We start from the raw sequence: 20,086 nt of genomic DNA, 5'->3' as shown, positions 1-20,086 counted from the left end.
AAATTTAATTTGCTGCAGACCATGCTCAGATTTATTTGTAATGCTTGTCTACAAGTTAATCAGCCAAACAAGTGCTGTTTGCAACTGTTTGGCATTTAATTAATTTATTATTATTTTTTTTACTCTGGTAATCAGCTTATGGGAAGTGGTAGGTGACAAACTTGGCTTGTTTAGGATTGTGTATTTTATCTTGGCTTGATAAAATACTTGCTGATATTGATAAGTCAACAGTACTGGTCAGACTAGAAATGAAGCTCAGGTTTTCTGATAATAGTGGTCAGAGATGCTGCTGGAAAAAATTCTGTGTCTCCCTTTATATAATAAGCAAGGTTGTAATAGAAGGTGCCAAAGGCAGCAGAGTCATTTCTCCTTTTTCTTGCTTGTGTAAATAATAGATGTTACTGAACTTCTAAGTTTCCATTTCCTCATCTGTTAGAGGGAATATGATGTCTGTCTTTGAGATTCAATCACACAATACACGTAAAGCAGCTTGCATGCTTCTTTATGATAGGTGATCAATAACTGGTAATTCTCTTTGCTCCTTAAAGGTAGTGATTGTGTTGTCTTCTTTACTTCATATAATTCACAATATGATGCTTAGCATAAGCATAGGGTACATGCATATGACACAAATAGGGAATGGAAGACTGCCTTTTAATTACTTTTGAGTTTTGCCACCTTACAATATCGTTGAGGGTAGTGGTTTAGGAATGGCTCTTTGCTGGTGACAGAGTTTTCATAGTGGATGTATACAAAATTGTATAAAGGGTAAGGAATAGCGTTATAGAACTCCTGCAGTACTCTAGGGTGGGATAGCAGGATGTGAGATACTTTGAGACTATCCAGAAACACATTGGGATTTTTTTATGTTTTATTAGATGGGAATTTAAAGATGTGCTTGTTAGGTGGGAACTTCTTCACTGTTAAAATTCAAGACCTGTGAGGTTTTTCTTAAGAGTTTTCCAGAAAAGCAGATGTGGCTCAAGCGATTGGGCTTCTGTTTACCATATGAGGACCTGGGTTCGATCCCTGAGGCCTGTTGGTGAAGGTGTGCCCACATGGCAAGCCAGGCCCATGCAGCAAGATGATGACACAACAAAAGAGAGATGCAGGGAGAGTCAAGGCAAGAGACAGCAGAAACCAAGAACTGAGGTGTGGCGCAATGACAGGGAACCTCTCTCACATCAAAGGTCCCCGCGATTGAATCCTAGTAAAGCCTAGAGGAGAAAACAAGAAGAGAAGACAAAAAGAGACATACACAGAAGATCACACAGTGAAAGAACACAGACAGCATAAACAGCAGGGTGGGGGGGAAGGAGGAAGGAAAAAAAGAGTTTTCTAAGTATTATTAGAATATAAAAAAGGAAGCAGATTTAATAAACTAGGATCATATCAGCATAGGTCAGAATCTGAAAAGTACTAAGCAACATCATTTTTATCATTCTGAAAGCAATAGTGTCTTATCCATGGATAGATTCGCTACAGTTGAAATTCCAAAGCTAAATATACAGTAAACTTGTTTATATTTTAAGAACTTAGAGATCACAAGAGGAAACAGTCATAAAAATGCTCACATTAAATGAAGAAGGACAGAGGCCAGATGGAATGTGTAGTATGATCTATTTTGTTTCAAAGAGGAGCCAGTATACATATATTATACGTTTTGTAATACTCTTTTTTAAAAAAGATTTCTTTTATTTACTCCCCCCTCCTCCCATTTTTTGATGTTGCTGTCTGCTCTCTGTGTCCATTTGCTGTGTGTTCTGTGTCTGCTCATCTTCTCTTTAGGAGGCACCAGGAACTGAACCTGGGACCTCCCATGTGGGAGAGAAGTGCTCAATTCTTTGAGCCATGTCAGCTCCCTGGTTTGTTGTGTCTCTCATTGTCTTTCCTCTTTGTGTCTCTTTGTTGCATCAGCTCACTGCGCCTGTCCCTTGTGCCAGCTCGCCTTCTCCAGGAGGCATCGAAAACTGAACTCGGGACCTCCCATGTGGTAGGCAGAAGCCCAATCACTTGAGCCACATCCACTTCCCTAACATAGTGTTTTATTTTATTTCTACACATGGATTATTGCAGAAGAGTGGAACTTTATAGTGGGTATTTTTCTTTTTTTGCTTCTTCTATTTTCTGAGTTTTTATAATGACCGTCTCTATTCTTAGGAAAAAAAATTATATTCTTCCCAAAAAGATAAAAGAAAGAGATGAGGCAAAAGTGAATCAGACTAAGTGTAAATCCTATTAGTAAATGCTCCTTGAACGTGAGATAAATATATGAAGATTAACAGCCATAGAAGACTGAGAAAGGTTAGCTGCTGTGAGAAAAGTATACCTAGTTCTCAGAGTTAAAGAGTGAAACTTAATTCCCAGTGTTGAAAATTAGATAAGACTTTCTGGAAGAAATGCATGTGAGTTTGGGCTTGATAGCTGTGGTAACTAACAATTCAGGAGTTTGAAGGTTTACGTAGAGGAAATACTGTAAGTAAAGAAATAGAAAAGAAAAATCTGTTAAGCAATTCATTTGTCCTGGACTATAGGATTTGTGAGAAAGCCTTTAAAAGGGTAGATTGTTCCAGATCTTAGAGTCCCTTCAATGTCAAAATAAGAAGGTTGGAGAAATGTAAACTAGCAGAACAATGTAGGATAGTTTAAAGGGAGTTCGAGACAGTAAGATGTAGTAAGGATCTGAATTAAGATAACTATTGTGAAGATTTTTAAAGACCTTACTCAGTCACCTCAAATGATACCTAATAACTGAAGTAGAATGACTGTGGTTGGCAGAAAGTAAAGTGAATTAAAAGAGGCTTGAGGTCAACAAGGCTCTCACTTGGATCTGATGTAGCGTTTCCCACTGTGTACCTTTAAAGTTGGCTCCTTGAACATCCTGAATGAAGTCCTTTATTTAACTAAGGTGCTTGAAAGCATTTGCGTGGCTTCCCGGTTTGATCTTTTTCTTCTTTCTCCTTCCTCCCTTCTTCCCTTCCTCCTTCCACTATCCATCATGACTGTTATAGTGTGCTGGAAAGGAAATTAATTTTAAAATTAATATTAAAAAATGTGATAATTTCTGCATGGGAAACTGTTATTGAGAGAAAGGACCTATTTTAGACTTGGTGTTTCTGAGGAAATTTTAGGCAATAACCGAAGAATGATTCAGGAGCCAGCCACATACTATGTGATTCATAATAGCCCAGACTGAATTAAAACTCAGCCCCCTGAGCAATTCAACTCTCGTTCTGCTAGAAATTATGGTGTTCTGTGAACAAAAATTTGACTTCATTCTTTTGGTCAAATACCTTTTTTAAGGTACTTCAGTCACCTTCCAGGAAGGGAGTGTTGCAGATCTTTTAAATAAAGTAACAAACACTTTTTGGATAATTCAATCTGTGTTTCAAGACCAGACATTAAATCTAGGGAGAGATGATACATGCAAATATGAAAAATTAAATAGTGGTGTGAAATGTTAAATAACCATATTAAAGGTTTCTATAAAATACATTCTTTAATTCTAGCCTAAGCCCTCTGGGCAGTTTAACATTTACTTACTGAGTATCTGTCATATCCCAAGCATTGCTAGGCTGTCAGGGTACAAACACAAAGATGAGTAAGATTTTGCATTAAACTTTGCCGTTTTTATTCTAACTTCTCCTGAGATTCAAACCTAGATTACAAGCTTAACGGTATTACTAGTATTGAGAAGCACTTTTATACTTCTCAAAATGGTTTTCATTTACATCTTTGTAGAAGCCTCACAAAATTCTGAGAAATAATTAGGGCAAAGACATAAGTTCAGAACATGGAGCTTGTTGAAATTTGAAGTCAGGTCCCTCATTTTACACTTTCTGTTAGTTTCCTTACACCATCCCAATTTCCATGATCTCCTGACCCCTCAATATCAAAATAGATGATCTGTTCTCCAAAATTATTATTTCTTGACTTTTTGGGGAGCTACTTTCTAACCAGTCTTTAAAACTTAAATCTCTAAAGCACATTTAATTTTCTTCATATCTGATGTTTCCCTTCCATCCTCATCCAATCACTGCACTGCAGCCAGAGTATATTGACTGCCTCCTCACTGGGGAAGCTCTCCACTCCTTTTTTTAAATGGCTTTTGTTTTAAGACCAAAATTTTGAATTACGTTATCTTCACGTCTTTGCTGCTCTCACCTTTGTTCTTTACTAGATCAAACTCAGGGTTTTATCCCCATTTGCCCATAAGCCAGGATGGATTTTAGAACAGTTTTTTGTTTTGTTTTGTTTTTTGTTTTGATGGGGGGTTGTTTTTGTTTTAGATTTTCTGGAGTATTTTATTTATATAGAAATACTTAATAAGTAGCACCATCATATAAGTTTTACCTTTATTATGTAGAACTTTAAATATCAGAAAAAGGAAATTCTTGATACAATTTCAAATCTTGTCTCAGCAAATATATTATTAGTATTGACTATGAGGTTAAAGGTTCTTTTTCATAAAATATACTTAGCTTTTAAACTTTGCTCAGTAAAGTACATATTTTATTCTATATTATTACAGAAAATGGAAATGTATAAACATGTCAAAAGGAACTGTTGATGCTTTCTAACATTGTATACATAGAATTCAGTGCAAGTTACAAAAATTCTGTTGCAGGACTATAGTTTTAGTATTTTTATTTTAACACATTTGTTTACCACTATATATATTTGTAGGTGACATTACTTGTGGGTGATTTTTTTTTTGACCTACCAGATTCCAAGAGATGTCAGTTCTCATACAAATTCATACCCCCCTCTCATGAATTAGTTTACTTAGTATCTCCTATAATACCTGGTTAAGTGGCTCATATTTAGTTTATGGTAATTAGACTTGCTCAACCATATCTTTGACATTATTAGACATCATCTTTGAGTCTGCTTTTGAAGATTTTAAAGAAAAGAACAAATGTTGAAAAGTTTAATAAGTGCCCCAATACCCATTTTCCTCTCTTGCTTTCCTGGTTATGGGGCTAAATAGTTAAGTTGAGTGGTTTTTTTGGTTTGTTTGTTTCCTTTCCCCTTTATACTGCTAACCACCAATACTACCTAGAAGACATGAGACTAGGATGATTTTTTCCTTTAGTTTGGTTTTCCATTTTTCTTTTCCAACAGCAGCAGCAAGAAAAATCAAAACAGGTGAAAATTTTTGTTCTTTTGGTTAAATTTAAGATGATCTTCCTTGAGATAGTTTGAAATACAGGAGAAACGTCTTTTCTTTTCATTTGTAAGTTAATAATTGCTTGGATATATTTTTAGTAATATACATAGAAGCTTATTATGAGACCATCAATTTACAATAGAGTAATGTACTGAAATTAGAGTAAAGTAATAAAAATGATTTTTTCTTCTTAGTTTTTTTAGGAGGTACTGGGGTCAAACCTGGACCTCGTATATGTGAAGCAGACGCTCAACCACTGACCTACAACTACTCCCCTGAAAGTGATTTTTGACTTTGGATTACTTTTTCCCCCCTATGCAACTATACCTAGTACTGATTTACAATTGTAGAAAGTTTTGAAGCATAGTAACTCAGGTCAAAACAAACGGTTTTTATACGTTATAATAATTATTTTATACTCACATTAAATAGATTGTATTTAGCAAAAGCAGAACAACTTAAGAGATGTGGTCACTGTTTCAAGTAAACATTAGCTGAGTTTCAATAAATTATAATTACATCCCAATTAGATTTCTCCTTTCTCCATTTTTTTATTGCGTGTTCTATTTCTGCTTTTAGCTTGCAGTGTTTAAAATTCAATAAGATGTTAAGAGATAAGCCAGAATGTAGACTATTACAGCAGCCTAAAAGATTTAGTTAATCTGACCTAGATGTTCTTTTGGAGATTGAGATTCATATGTGAAAACAGTTCTCAATTTCAAACTGAAATAGGAATATTTGCTTTATAAGTCAGCTGTCCTGCCAGTGACAGGCAGATTAATCAGCTGCAAAGGGGAGCGTTTGCCATAAAAGTTGTGCTGTTTATCATTGCCATTGGATCAGCAATAGTATTGAAAGTTGTAAGTAAGTGAATGTAGCCTTTGCATTTTGCCATGTTCTAAAGAGGATTATCTACTATTTTTTAAGGTTTTTTGTTGTATACATTGGTTATATAAAATAAAACAGGTGCTGTAAGAAAATCCTTGAGTAGAAATTGTGTTCAGATGTATTTATGATATTTGAGAATGGATTTCAGTAATTAATTTGGTCCACATTTATTTATCACATCCCAAAATGTGGAAACTTAAACAGATAAAATGAGAACTCTCATACAGCTCCTACTTTACCAGTTTTTCTGTCATTCTACCAGAGCTACAAAATGTTACTTTCTACTTCAGTTGTTAATTTAGCATTGTGCAATGTTAATTTAAAAAAATAATAATGGGGACTTATAAATAAGAGATCAGATTCAAGGGATACTTGGTTTTACTTACCAGCGCTGAATGGAGAGAGCAGTAAAGGTACCTTCTCTAGACTTGGAGCAGCCAGGGCTAATGAGTATGTAGTTTTCTTATCATAATGCTTTGATTGAAATGTAGTAGTTAATGGTAAAGCCTTCTTACAGATGTTGAAAATACTGTAGTTAAAGTGACAAATCCTTGGAATTATGTTGAAATGGTTTGCCTTTTATTCCAGTATCCAAAATTGTAAAATAATTGCTTTGAAGCCAGAATCATTGACTGACTTAGTAATTCTAATTGAAGATATAAGATATGTTTCACTTATTGAAATAAACCAGGACTATGAAGTAATTTTAAGTACTTAGCTTGTTTTACTCTTTAAACATTTAGTTTTTGGTACTAGGGAAGCATTTGTGGTAATCATTAGTGTTCTTTCATTACTGTAAATTTTACAAACATGTTTCTTTTAAAAATAAAAGCCACTGGTTAATTGTTTTGACAATTGAAGTATTAATAATTCTGTGTAAAACATTAATAAGATTTGCCTCTTGCATTTGTTTGTATCTCTAATGTATGTATGATGCATGTAGAAGGAGGGTGAGTGCCCTTGATTTTACGTATTTTGGAGTTATTTAGTTCATTGCTTCAAGGATTTATTTTCAAACTAACGAAAGCCCAACCATTTTATTAATTAAAGATTATGGAATGAACATTGACCTGTAAAGCAGCATTTTGAGATAACCCGAATCTTTTTCCAGATACTGGTTAAATATAGGTTGAGTTTTATGCTCTGTTCTAATCCTAATTAAATGTCTTTGATAACTGTGGGATTAAGTTATAGGTTTCTTTTAGTATATATGTTTGGGAAGGAGGCAGTGAATTCATTAGAAGGAAAACTATCTACCTTTGAGAAAAAATTAACATTTAGCTGAAAGCCTTACCTTGTATGCTGTATGATTATTGTATTTTACAGACTCCAGGCATTAGAGCTCGACCTACAAGACTTCAGTGGTTTTGTGATAAATGTATTTCAAGTAACCAGGTTTGTGTTTTAATTTCTGAGGTCTTAAGCAAGCACTTAAAACTGAGTAGGATGCAGGTGTCCAACATGCATATGTGCATTTGGGAATTTCAGGGATATATATGTAGCATTATGGAAAAATTGTGTTATCTTGGATGTTTTCCAAATAAGCAGTAGCTTAATTCTCGTTTCTGGGGTGCAGTAGACTCTCTGAAAATTTTAACTTGGGCCTTAAGGATTTTAATTTGTGTTATTCTAGTTGTTGACCTGTGCTGGGTCCCTGTGTTTCCTTGGCAGTTTAAACTGGCACTAGTCCTTAGTTGGAAATCTTGCTCGATAGAGTCCACTGGAGTTTCTTCTTAACCTCTCCTCCAGTGCAGTTCACATCATGCCAAGTAAAAGCCATGGGGAACAGGAGTGTAACCTTTGGGTGCAGGAGGCTTCATTCATTTAGGATATGCTCATTGACTTCTCCTCACTGTTCTCCACCCCAAATATCTTTAGAGTCTCCAAAATGCTCGTCTGTGGAGGTTCCCCAACCACTTGGCTGGTCATGTTGTAATCTCAACTCCAGGGTGTCCTTCGGCCTTTTTACTTTCGAAGTAAAGCTCATTTGCCATTTGGGTGATGGTAATTTGAAGGGCTTTCAACTGAGATTTATCAGCTATAAAATAAGTCTTTTACACAATCTGACCCATCTATTAATCTTATTTTTAAGGTTGAAACCCTGGAAAAATTAGTGGAGCTGACCCAGAAGCTATTTGAATGTGATAGAGACCAGATGTACTACAATCTGCTAAAACTATATAGTAAGTGATAAGAGTATTCCTCATGGTTTCATCTTGAGAATTTATTTATTCTACTGAAGGCACTGGCAGGAAAGGAGTATCAGGCTTTGAAGAAGCTCCGGGATTGTCAAATGCCAAGTCCTCAGCAGAGGCTTAATGAGAGACCAGCTTGAACATTTTCATAAAATGTTATTTTATGAAATTTCATAAAATGTTATAGGCATTGTACAATCTTCATAGCTTCTTTTTTTTATTTTTAAAGATTTATTTATTTATTTAATTTCCCCCCTCCCCCGGTTGTCTGTTCTCTGTGTCTGTTTGCTGCATCTTGTTTCTTTGTCCACTTCTGTTGTCGTCAGCGGCGCGGGAAGTGTGGGCGGCGCCATTCCTGGGCAGGCCGCACTTTCTTTCACGCTGGGCAGCTCTCCTTGCGGGTGCGCACTCCTTGCGCGTGGGGCTCCCCTATGCGGGGGACACCCCTGCATGGCAGGACACTCCTTGCCTGCATCAGCACTGCGCATGGGCCAGCTCCACACAGATCAAGGAGGCCTGGGGTTTGAACCACGGACCTCCCATGTGGTAGACGGACGCCCTAACCACTGGGCCAAGTCCGTTTCCCCCTTCATAACTTCTGACGTGTATTTGCAGTAATGAGAAGGTGAGAGAATCTTCATCAGAGCCACAGAATTTAAAAGGACTTTTGGGGGACAGCCTATTTTTTCCCTTCTTTTTATTTAACTCCTCATATATATTTATATATCACTTCTGCAAGTAACCATCAACACTTTCTATGTATAGATCTTTTTCCAGAAAAGTACATATCCATTTACAAACTTGTTACTGAACAATTTCTGCTTTAAAAGTGTGATCATATTATATGTTTTGGACTCAAAGATATAAACATTTTTTTGTACCCTTTATCACCTTTAAGTGACTAAATTAATACATCTCTATTATCAAATAGTGCTGTAGTGAGTTGATAGCAGTTTACACAGTTGGGGATTTTATGTATCGTCTTGTAGAATATTTGGGTAGAGAGGAGCAACAGAAGCGTCAGTGACTTTTCCCTTTTCCCTTGTTGCTTTCTAGATATTTTATCTAGATTTATTGCTCTCTTTTTCTCATAACATATTTTCCTTTACTGGATGGCAATTAATTGACTCATTTGTCTTTCTGAAATCTATGTATATAAGCATTTATTTATATCATTGGAAGCTTTATCTTACATCATGGTGGTATAGGTAACATGAGACATACCTGTTTTAAAATGGACATGCCAGTTGTTAGTTGCATTGAAGTACAGGCTTCAGGCATTAGAACTTCCCCTACAAGACCTCAGTTGTTTCACAATGTAGTTATTAAAACTTTGGTTTGAATGGTGATCAGTTTTAGCACACAATGCTGAAATTGGCATTGAATGATAGAACTAAAAGCCTAGGGGAGTGGATGTAGTTCAAGTGGTTGAGTGCCTTCTTCAATCCTTAGTACCTCCTAAAACAGTTTAACAAACAAATGAAAAAAACAGTTTTCATTGGGAAGTGGATGTAGCTCAGTGGTTGAGTGCCTGCTTCCCATGTACAAGGTCCTAGGTTCAATCCCCAGTACTCCCTTTTTGAAAAAAGCCTGTTTTGTTTTAGGCATTTAATCCTTAATTGTGGATTATAACCTATATCCAAGTGCTAACTACCACCCCCCCCCTTTTAATTTTAAAGAATTATTTCATGTTTAAATACAAATTTCATCCAAAGCTAAAAAAAAAAAAAATTTAACTAAATTTATGTGTCCAGGTAAGTCTCATAGTCCCCATAGAAGACTATTGAAACTTTCATTCAGGGGAAAAAAATCTTTGAAGCCCTTAATGTAATGCTAGCATTACAGTAGACACTGCACATATAAAAATAGTCCTCTAGTGAAAGAGTTAGACACATAACCAAGACTTGCAGCACAGAGTGTAAGAACAACTATAAAAGAATATGCACCTGTGAGGTGTAATACCATTCTCTTCTGTTGGATACCTCTCTCCAGTTTTTCTTGCTCTGTGTATTTGAGACAGTAGTCCAAGGAACTCTGCAGAATGTGGGTGCCTCTTGTGAGGCTGGAAGCCAGTAAAATCCTTATAGGTTACTCTTGTATACTTCCTGCTTCCTCTAGTATAATAAATAACCTGTTCTGATACCCTAATGCTTTCTTCTCTGAAGACAGCAAGCAACCCGCCTTTCATGGCTCTCTTTGTCCATTTTGCCCTCTGACCGCTACTAAAACATTGTTTCATAATTTATAAAACACTCTAGCCTTCGGTATATTTTGAAAGAAACATTTGATACGTGATGATGTGAAATATGGTCCTCTTGCATTAAAAAAATCCAAGTTTTGGTGGATTTCTCAAAAAAATTTTGTTTGACTTACCTAAATTTTTTATGAGCTGTTCTTTTTCACGATGTTATTTTAGCCTTTGGAAAGGATTGACTTAATTATTTTAGGTATTTGTTGAAAAGAGCAAATTTTCCTTTGTTTTAAAACAGTATCTCACATCTATGTACATACACACACGCACAAACTTCATTTTGTTATATAATACAGAAATGTGCACAAAACCAAGCTATACAGCTTAATGGTTAGAGCCAACATCCATGTAAACCTACCCAGTATAAGAAAGCATGTCTTTTCATACCTTTAAATACTAGTTGTACTAAAGCTGCTTTTATTTTACATTGATTCAATGTAGTATGATATATGTACATGATCTGTTATAAAAAATGTAATAATTCATTTTTAAATAATTTAATAATTTTCTAGTGCATTTTGACATTACATTGTGACAGGCTTGTAAAATGAGGTCTTAGGAGACACAACAAATGTTACATGAACAAGGCAAACTCCCTTTGCCTGCATAAGGAGCATTCTCTTATTTCTAAATGACATTTTTTCTACCTTCTTACCAAACGTTTTCTTTTTTTCTAAACATGCAAATTTTATTTTTTTATAGAAGTGTTTTTTCTTTGTATAGAGTATCCCCTTATTTCCCCCCATTGTTGTCCCTTAGTATTGAGAAAATATCTTATTGCCATTGCTGCAAAATACTACAGTCTTACTCTTAGCATCCTTATGTTACATTAGTTGTAATTTTCCCATGTATCGCCATATTCTTAGCACTTTGTAAAAGAGCATTCTTATATTTAAATGATTAACCACAATCTTCATCCGCCACCGAAATCACTATTATACATACCCTAGTTTATTCTCTAGTTTCCTTACAATTGACATTTATTTCCACAGCCTACTCCTTTTAGCCGCAATCACAGTTATAAATGTAATTACTATTTTTTAAAGTAATGATCTGGTGTTCTTACAACATCCAAAGTTGATTAGTGCTTTTTTTTCTTTTTTTACATACTACCTGTCCAGACTAGGAATCCTCCTTTTCCAGAGTAATGATATTTAGAGACTACTCTCTAAACCACTTAACCAAGTGGTTAAGAAATGGTGAATTTGGAAATTACCTCATCATATCAATAATGTGTAAACAATAATGTGTCATCTTTAAATTAAAGCCCTGAACTAGGACTCCTAGGACTCTTGATCTCTTACTTTAGTACCATAATGTACAATGAGTGAAATTCCAACTGCTACACTCTTGTCAAAGAGCCTTAAAATGTAGTCCTAACAGCATTGCTCTGTTCATTTAAAATTCACTAATAGTGTTTTATAGCTTTAGTTTTATAGCATAAGAGTTCTTAGAAATCATTTAAAGAGGGAACCAGGAAAAGGGTGTGATTATAAGGCAGTCACAGCCCAGGTTTGTGGCTGTTAATTTATTCAAATAACACACAATTGTTGTTCCCGCAATAGAAGGAATTTTAAGCCAAATGACTTATTACATAAGAAAGGCATGGCCTTTCTGTGCCTTCTTGAGGTTTTACGTACTACTCCAGTATGATTCTATTTATATAAAATGTAAATATAGATCAATTTATAAAGACAAAAAATGCATATACACACGTACACTATTGCAGATTTTGACATACTAATTGGTTTGAGTGCCTCAAATTTTTCCTATATATTTTGTGATTCAGGTACACATGCAAGAAAATTTTTCCCTTAAACATTTATTTATGTGTGTGTATTAAGTTGTTTCATGTTATTTTATATGATTTAATGTTCATGTATATTTTTAAATATTTTGTTGTTACAAGTCATTAGTCCATTTCAATAGGTGCAGCTCTGTAATGTCTTTGTCCTTCCAAAGTAGGAACTTTTAAAATAGCTTGAATATATTTTTTGTAAGAAGAAAATTATCTTCCTAGAGTTCCTTCAATCTAAAGCCATAAAGTTTGAATCATCCAATCACCTTTTTCTTCAGTGCTTGAGATAGTTTGTGAGTTTAAAAATTAATCCTTTATAAAAAGCCCCTGGGCAATGCTGTTACCAGTTCTTGGAAACCCCTCTAATTGTATTCCCCAAAATCCACAAGTACATTTTGGCTATAAGCTGAAGCCTTTCCAATTCTACAGAAAGAAGATTCTTGGGCTTGGATCTTTCTTTCTTTCTTTCTTTCTTTTAGATTTAATCAAATTAGGTTTATATTTTCACATGAAAAAAATTACTCTTGAATTTTTCTATTACTTATATGCAAACATTTTAATAAAGGTAAAACATAATTTTTCCTTTATTTAGAAGGCTTTATTATTTGGACTGATTTTATTACCAAAGTATATGTAAAGCCATTCTGAACTTTAGGACGATTTTTACTATTTGGGCCTATGTGAAAATTTAGTCTGCAGTCTACATATGACAAGAAGTTTTCCTCTTCATTATTTACTTTTTTCTTTGTTACTGTTACAGGTTTCTAATAGAGTGTTTTGCTTTTTGTACTTTGAGTTCTGTACTTCCAGTCTTCATTAGTTATCAAAAAACTTTTGCTTTTCAGTTTTAGGAGAAATTATAAGGAAAAGCACATTTTTAATATATTGATATTTTTACTCTGAAATACTGGAAAACAAATTTATTCGTGTTTTCTGGTATGTTTATGCTATAATACAAACGATGTATTAAGTTAAATGACTTGGTCTTTTCTCCTGTTCATTAGTTAGAATGTTTAAAAACAATGTCTTGATTCTTAGTTTCTGCTGTTTGTGAAAACTGGTTTATCATGCAGAAGGTTTTTCACCATGAAGGAATCTGCCTCTTTTCATTTCCAGCAAACTTCCTGTCCCCTCTAACACTTAGGCTGATAGCGTTATTTGTTGAGATAAGAAATCTAAGAAGATACAATCTATCACACACTGTCATAAAAATTCAACAGAAGAGACACAGACAATTTTCTTTACTCAACCAAATATTTTCATGAATTCTATTTAGTTATATTCATCAATTTTACCTACTCACATTTTACAGAAATGAATGGTGACTGGCAAAGTGCTGATGCTGTCTGGAATAAAATGCAAGAAGAAAATATTATTCCTCGTGAGAAGACATTACGGTTATTGGCAGAAATACTTAAAAACAGTAATCAGGAGGTTCCATTTGATGTACCTGAGGTAATTTGTTTTTAACTGTAAGCAAAACAGATTTTGTTTTCAGTATAACTTTAGGTCATAAATTAGCACGGTTTTATACTGAAAAGATCACGGTATATTTACCATTTGGTGTTTAAATAATTTTGTTTTTAAGTTGTGGTATGAGGATGAAAAACAATCCCTGAATTCTTCATCAGCCTCCTCTGTAGAAAGTAATTTCGAGAAACAATTGTTGAATGCCTGCCGAAAGAAGCAAAGTAAAGGTAAACATGTACTCTGGGGTCTTTCTAATAGTAATGTGGGATCTAAACCTAGCAAATTAGAATTGATGTAGAATATAGATGGGACTTAAATTTTATGTATTAATTTTTTCTTTCATACTTTTAATTAAGAAAGACATTTTGGAGTAGTTGGGAAAATTTAAAGATTGATTGAGTGGCAGGTGTGATATTAAGGAAATACTCTTATTTTTATTAGGTAAGATATTGTGATTTATAGAAAATTGTCATTGAATTTTAAAATCCATAGTGAATTATTGAGTGATCAAAAAAATGATTTCTATAATTTATTTTAAAATAGTTAAACTATAAAAGAATAAAAATAAACCAAATCTATCAAAATGTTTATGATAAGTATAGGTTATGGGTTATATGAGGAGGTAATTGTACAATTTTTTAAACTTTTCTTTGCATTTGAAATTTCATAATAAAAACTAAAATAGGCATACATTTTTATAATTTCTTGTTGTTTTCCTTTTTTTTTTTTAATACTTTTTTTTCCCTCCTCTTTCCTGTTTTTTCCCTCTCTCTCCTCCTAATACATACTTTTTACTAAGGGGAGTACGGTGACATCGCTCTAGCCCTGCCTCTGTAGACACAACCACGTGGCCTGCTGTTGAATTGAGAGCAGGAACTGTTGTAATTAGTCATCCAGGCACGGTAGCCATAATATGGTCATACATTTTTTTTGACAACTTTTATTTGAAAGTGAAAAAGGGTTAGGAAATCACCTACCATACCTAGTGCATATTGAAGTAATCAAGCAGTTTCTCAGCTTTGGAGGCAGGACATGAGCTGTGTTTCTTGCTTTTCTTCTCTTTGTCTAGTGGGACATCTTGCTGAAGGCATCCCTACCTCTGTTTTAACCACTTTAAAATTTTTATTAATTTAAAATTTTACGTATCTTTAATCCTCTGATATGAGCTTCCTTATTGTATTCTAGATATTTTCATTTAGATTTTCTTTTACCATCCCCGAATCATATTTTACTCTTGTTTCCCTTAGTTTTGTTAATTTCTCTCCATAGATTACTGCCATTATCTTTCATTCCTTCCATTTTTATGTAGATTTCAAGTATACTTTATTATAAGTAAGCCCTTAAGGAAATACATGCAGCAGTTTTTGTTTCATTTTCATATTAATAGTTTGGAGACCAGAGCTCAATAGATTCTAAGTGGAAAGGAATTAATTTAGAAACCTATAGAATCTTTTAATTTCCTGATGTAACTAGAAATTTCATCACACTGACAAGTGTAGGAAGTAGGAATAAACTTAAGTTCTTATAAAGCTTTCCCAATTACCCAAGTTTGCTTTTTTCTTTTCTATTATTATTCTGAGTCCTATCCTTTTGTCACATATTCATTGTTACTGTCCTTGAATCTTTCTCCGTATATTTGTTTAGGTTTCACTTCTGTCCTCTTTTCAGTCTAACTTTAATGTGGAACAAATCATTGCAAAATGATTGCAGGGTAAGTCTACATTCCCTTGCCTGACAACCATCTACTGTCTAGCTTCAAATTTCAAATCAGATCTTTATGACCACTTTCATGTCACATGATGAGAAAATACCTGACAGCTGAAGTATTTCAAGGAATTTTATAATCAATTGTCAAATTTTACTAGGATATTAATGTGAAAATTCATTAGAATCTTTTATATTAAATTATTTGGCTTTCATATTAATATTCTTGGATAATAGGACAAAAGAACTTATATTTTATTGAGTAATTGCACCACAGCCATAGGGACATATTCTATACAAAGAACTTCTAGTATTACAGATTTCTTTTAAAAAGTAAATTTCCAGTAATTTATTTTAGAAAAAATTTTAAATATTTTTCAATGCATTTTAACTAAGTTAAAATAGCAATTTTAAAATCTTTATGTAATATCCATATTTTGAAAAATACATTACTGATTTCCTGGGCACAAAAGCATAAAGTTCTTGATCTGATGAGTTTAGAGTTTGATAGCTTGATTGGAAGTAGTTTTCTTTCCTCAAGCATTGTGACCATCATTTTGTTAAAACTAAATATAAAATTATCGTTTTCAATTTATTTCTTTGAAAATATTAAACTAGCAAACTAAATATGTATTGCTTTTTATAAATGTAGAAATATACTCCTAGTTTTTTTTTTAAAGGACCTCTCATGATATCTTTTTTTTTTTTTTTTCTTCTCTCTCCCCTTCCCCTCACCCCGGTTGTCTGTTCTCTGTGTCTGTTTGCTGCATCTTCTTTGTCCGCTTCTGTTGTTGTCAGCAGTACGGGAATCTGTGTTTCTTTTGGTTGCGTCATCTTGCTGTGTCATCTCTCCGTGTGTGCGGTGCCATTCCTGGGCAGGCAGCACTTTCTTTCGCGTTGGGTGACTCTCCTTACGGGGCGCACTCCTTGCGCGTGGGGCTCCCCTACGCGGGGGACACCCATGTGTGGCAGGGCACTCCTTGCGTGCATCAGCACTGCGCATGGGCCAGCTCCACATGGGTCATGGAGGCCCGGGGTTTGAACCGCGGACCTCCCATGTGGTAGACGGACGCCCTAACCACTGGGCCAAGTCCGTTTCCCTATTTGTTGTTTTTAGTATCTTATCACTCTACTTTCTGCCAGTGCCCTGGTACATAAAGTTGTTTACAAGAATGAAGAATTGATTCAAGGCACTTGTTGATTTAATGACCGACAGGAATTTATTTTTGGAAGGCTTATTTAAAATTTGATTTACTTGTGCCACTCACAAAGTCACTTTCACTTGCCCAAACTTTTGTGCTTATTTAGGATGCAAATATAAATATTTCATGTCTTCTCTTTCTTTTTGACCCTGAATTTAACTTGAAGGAACAACTGAAGTTTTTGGGTTTGCTCCTTCAGTTCCATTAAGGAGCTATGCAAATCCCTGCTCCCCTAACTTACAAATACAAGCATAACAATTTTTCCTTTTCAGAAACGTCTAAATTGGCTCAGAATGTTCTTTGTGTTGATTCCTAGTTGTGTGTTATATATTTCCTTACATTGAGCCTTATAATCACAGAAGAATGTACATGATAGTTCAGTTATGCTCTACTTTTCTTGTGATTTGTTTATACACACAAGAAAGTGGATTGTAGTTTCAGTTGGATGTTTATAGCCAGGCAGTTTTATTTCAGAAAAGTAAATGACTGAAAAGTATAGTTACTTCTCTTTCGTAACATCTTTTCATTCACTGACAGTTATTGTGAACACGTGAAATAAAACTGTTAATCAGTCAAACAAATGTTGCTTAGTTTACTTGTTAGATATCTGTATATTTGAAAATTGTATGTTTTTGTATAAGTCCTGTCGTAGCCAAATAATTTGATCTCCTAATTTTAGAATTATAGGCTATATTCACTTTAATGCTATTGTGCTGAAATGTTAACCATTGTAACCACCCACTTACAGATTAAAGATTGCTTTAAAATGTATCTGTTCCTCCTCACAATCTAAATTATACCTCTGGTTTATTTGGACTTTAACACACATTTTGCAATTTATTTTGAAACTGGTTTCTATCATTTGACAAAGTCAGAAGAGCTATTTCCCATTTTTATTGGCATGAAAATAACTTACTGACTTTAGAAAACTAGAATGAAAAAATTTTAAAGGAAACCCTTTCAGGTACCATCCATTTGGATTAAGTAGTGGTTTCTAAAACCAACTTTGTCTTTAGAAGATTAAAAAACTAACAACATCTTCCTATTCAGTCCATTTGTTTGTCTCTTTAGATGGTAAGGTTGGGTGGCTACTAAAAGAAACAGAAATATGTGGATTTGGGGCTTTGTTTTAGGTTTTTTTCTCCCCTCCCTTCTGCCATTTCAGAATAATGTCATCTAATTTTTTGCTTTTTGTCTTTTTATTATAGTTGCATATGATATTTTCCTGGAAGCACAAAGTCAAAATATTAAGTTTACCAGTGGAACTTATGGCAGTCTTATAAAATTGCTGTTGTGGAAGGATAATTGTACAGAAGCAATGCAAGTGAAAAATGTGTAAGTATTACCTATCATATCAGTAGTCCATTTAAAGTGAGCCCTCTCACTTTAAAAAGTTATTGACTACCTCTAGGATTTTTCTAATGATGCGTTAGTGTAGTTGCATGTGCTTGATTATCTTCACCTACTCATAAAAATCATGTGATGAAATGGTTAACCAATTTTATGTTTCGTTTTGTTTTACTTGTAGAAAATACAATTTTTACTAGTCCTATGTAGAAAAGTACATTTTCTTTACTTTGTATATCTTAAATCATTCACTTAAGATGTCCATATAAGAAAAGTAACTTCTTATCTTATTCTGTTTCTTGTTAGGTCAGTAGAGCCTTGTACCATTTTTGTTGGGAACAAGACAGTATAACGAAGACACCAGGGGGTTAGACTTAGAGTGGGGTTTGAGTCTTATATAATATCTATGATCTTGGGAAAATTACTTCCCATCTCTGAGCCTCAGTTTTTCCTCCGTGTGATAAGTTGATGATAATATTGCTTACATTAAAAGTTTCTTCTTGGTACTGAAGGAGGTAGAATGAGGTAGAGAAAACTTAAGTACTCAACCTGTTTTAGATGCCTTTTCCCTCTTCCCTTCTGTTGTATATGTGTCTGTGTGTGTTTCCCTTTCTGGTGGTGGTGATGGTAGTGATTTTTGCCATTCTGACTAGTTCCCTAGATTAAAACACTTTACTAATGAAAACAAGAATAAAGGTTCATTAAGTGGTGTCCAGTTACCTTTACCCCATCTGTTGTCTTACTCCCCAGGAGCTATCTTGACAACTTGAGTTATTAATCAGAAAGGCCCTGGAAAGAAGTAGATCATAGGTTACCTGCCTAGGAATATAGACATGGCCTGTCTATAAGTCAGTAGCTTTATTTTCCATGGAAAAAGTCAGCCTTTTCCTAGTAATTCTAAGTTCTGAAAGAATCTCTCTTGGATAATTTTTGGCCTTCAAATTTTTAAGCTATAGTACTTTTGGAGTATCCTGAATAGAACATGGATGCTTCCCATTCTTAAATGGGAAACCTGGTGTTATAGGAAAGTTATGCATTATAGGGTTTTGTTTACTGCTTACTTTTCAGTACATTTTTTTTTCATATAATAAACTTTACTTTTAAAGAAGTTTTAGATTACAGAAAAGTTACATTGAAAGTATAAGGAATTACCATATACCCCACCCATTCCCCTCTCATATTTTCCCCTATTAATAACAGATTAGTGTGGTATATTTGTTACAGTTGATTCATGGTTCAGCCGCAATATGGACAGACTAAAGATTTAAGTCTCTGGGACATATGTAATGGGTATAATGCTAATTATAGGTTCAAATAAAAGGAGTAGAAAAATCACGTGTAGAAATTAAAAATGAGTCTAACTCTGTTACTTTGGGGAAATAAGTTGTCATATATTCCAAGGTAAGGCCCAATGGTGGAGTACAAATTTCATGGGGTTGTGGGTCTTGCCTGTAGTGTCCAGATGTCTCTAGAGCCCTTGGAAGCACCACTGTTTGAGGTTTTTTTTTTATTGTGACTGTTAGTGAAATCTGCCAGAGAACTGCATCAGCATAACTTCTGGAATGACCTCCCAACCACTTGGAAATCCCTTAGCCATAAAAAATCTTTTATATTTTGTGTTTCTCCCTTTTGGTCAAGGTCTTTTTCTAAATGAATCGCTGGTTGGCACTTGGTATTAATCACTTGGTGCCAAGGATGCTCATCCCTGAGAGTCATGTCTCACACCGGGGTTGGGGTTGGAGTAGTGAGTTATTTTGCTAAATTTAGCTTAGAGAGAAACCACATTTGAGTAACAAGGTTTTCAGGAGATAATTGTTAGACAGTATGCATTATTAGGCTAAGTTTCAATTTTACAAGAATAAGATGCATAAGTACAAGTATTAATATCGAGGACTTGGCATATTATCTGTTTTCTTTTATTAGACACTGCTTATGTACTGTAGAGATTCTTGCCACTCTGTGCACTGAGATAACACCCTATCACTCCATGAACACATTCCTATTCTATAGAGGCATGCCCCAAATGCATCTTTCCCCACCACCAACACCCTGTACCAGTGA

At 34.5% G+C, this 20,086-nt stretch overlaps 1 protein-coding gene across 2 annotated transcripts in view; it reads left to right on the top strand.

Annotated features, from left to right (window-relative positions):
• The window catches only part of LRPPRC (leucine rich pentatricopeptide repeat containing), a 100,811-nt gene that overhangs the window by 61,512 nt on the left and 19,213 nt on the right, over positions 1-20,086 (top strand). For both annotated transcript variants that reach the window (XM_071208794.1, XM_012524195.3), the window contains exons 26-30: positions 7,385-7,453; positions 8,151-8,241; positions 13,615-13,757; positions 13,891-13,999; positions 17,887-18,013. In XM_071208794.1, the coding sequence (XP_071064895.1) occupies positions 7,385-7,453; positions 8,151-8,241; positions 13,615-13,757; positions 13,891-13,999; positions 17,887-18,013 (539 nt within the window). The remainder of the gene's footprint in view (positions 1-7,384; positions 7,454-8,150; positions 8,242-13,614; positions 13,758-13,890; positions 14,000-17,886; positions 18,014-20,086) is intronic.

The sequence above is a fragment of the Dasypus novemcinctus genome, chromosome 17, assembly GCF_030445035.2.
Source record: "Dasypus novemcinctus isolate mDasNov1 chromosome 17, mDasNov1.1.hap2, whole genome shotgun sequence".
NCBI lineage: Eukaryota > Metazoa > Chordata > Mammalia > Cingulata > Dasypodidae > Dasypus > Dasypus novemcinctus.
The sequence above is the reverse complement of the archived record's forward strand: the minus strand, read 5'-3'. Positions and strand labels throughout refer to the sequence as shown.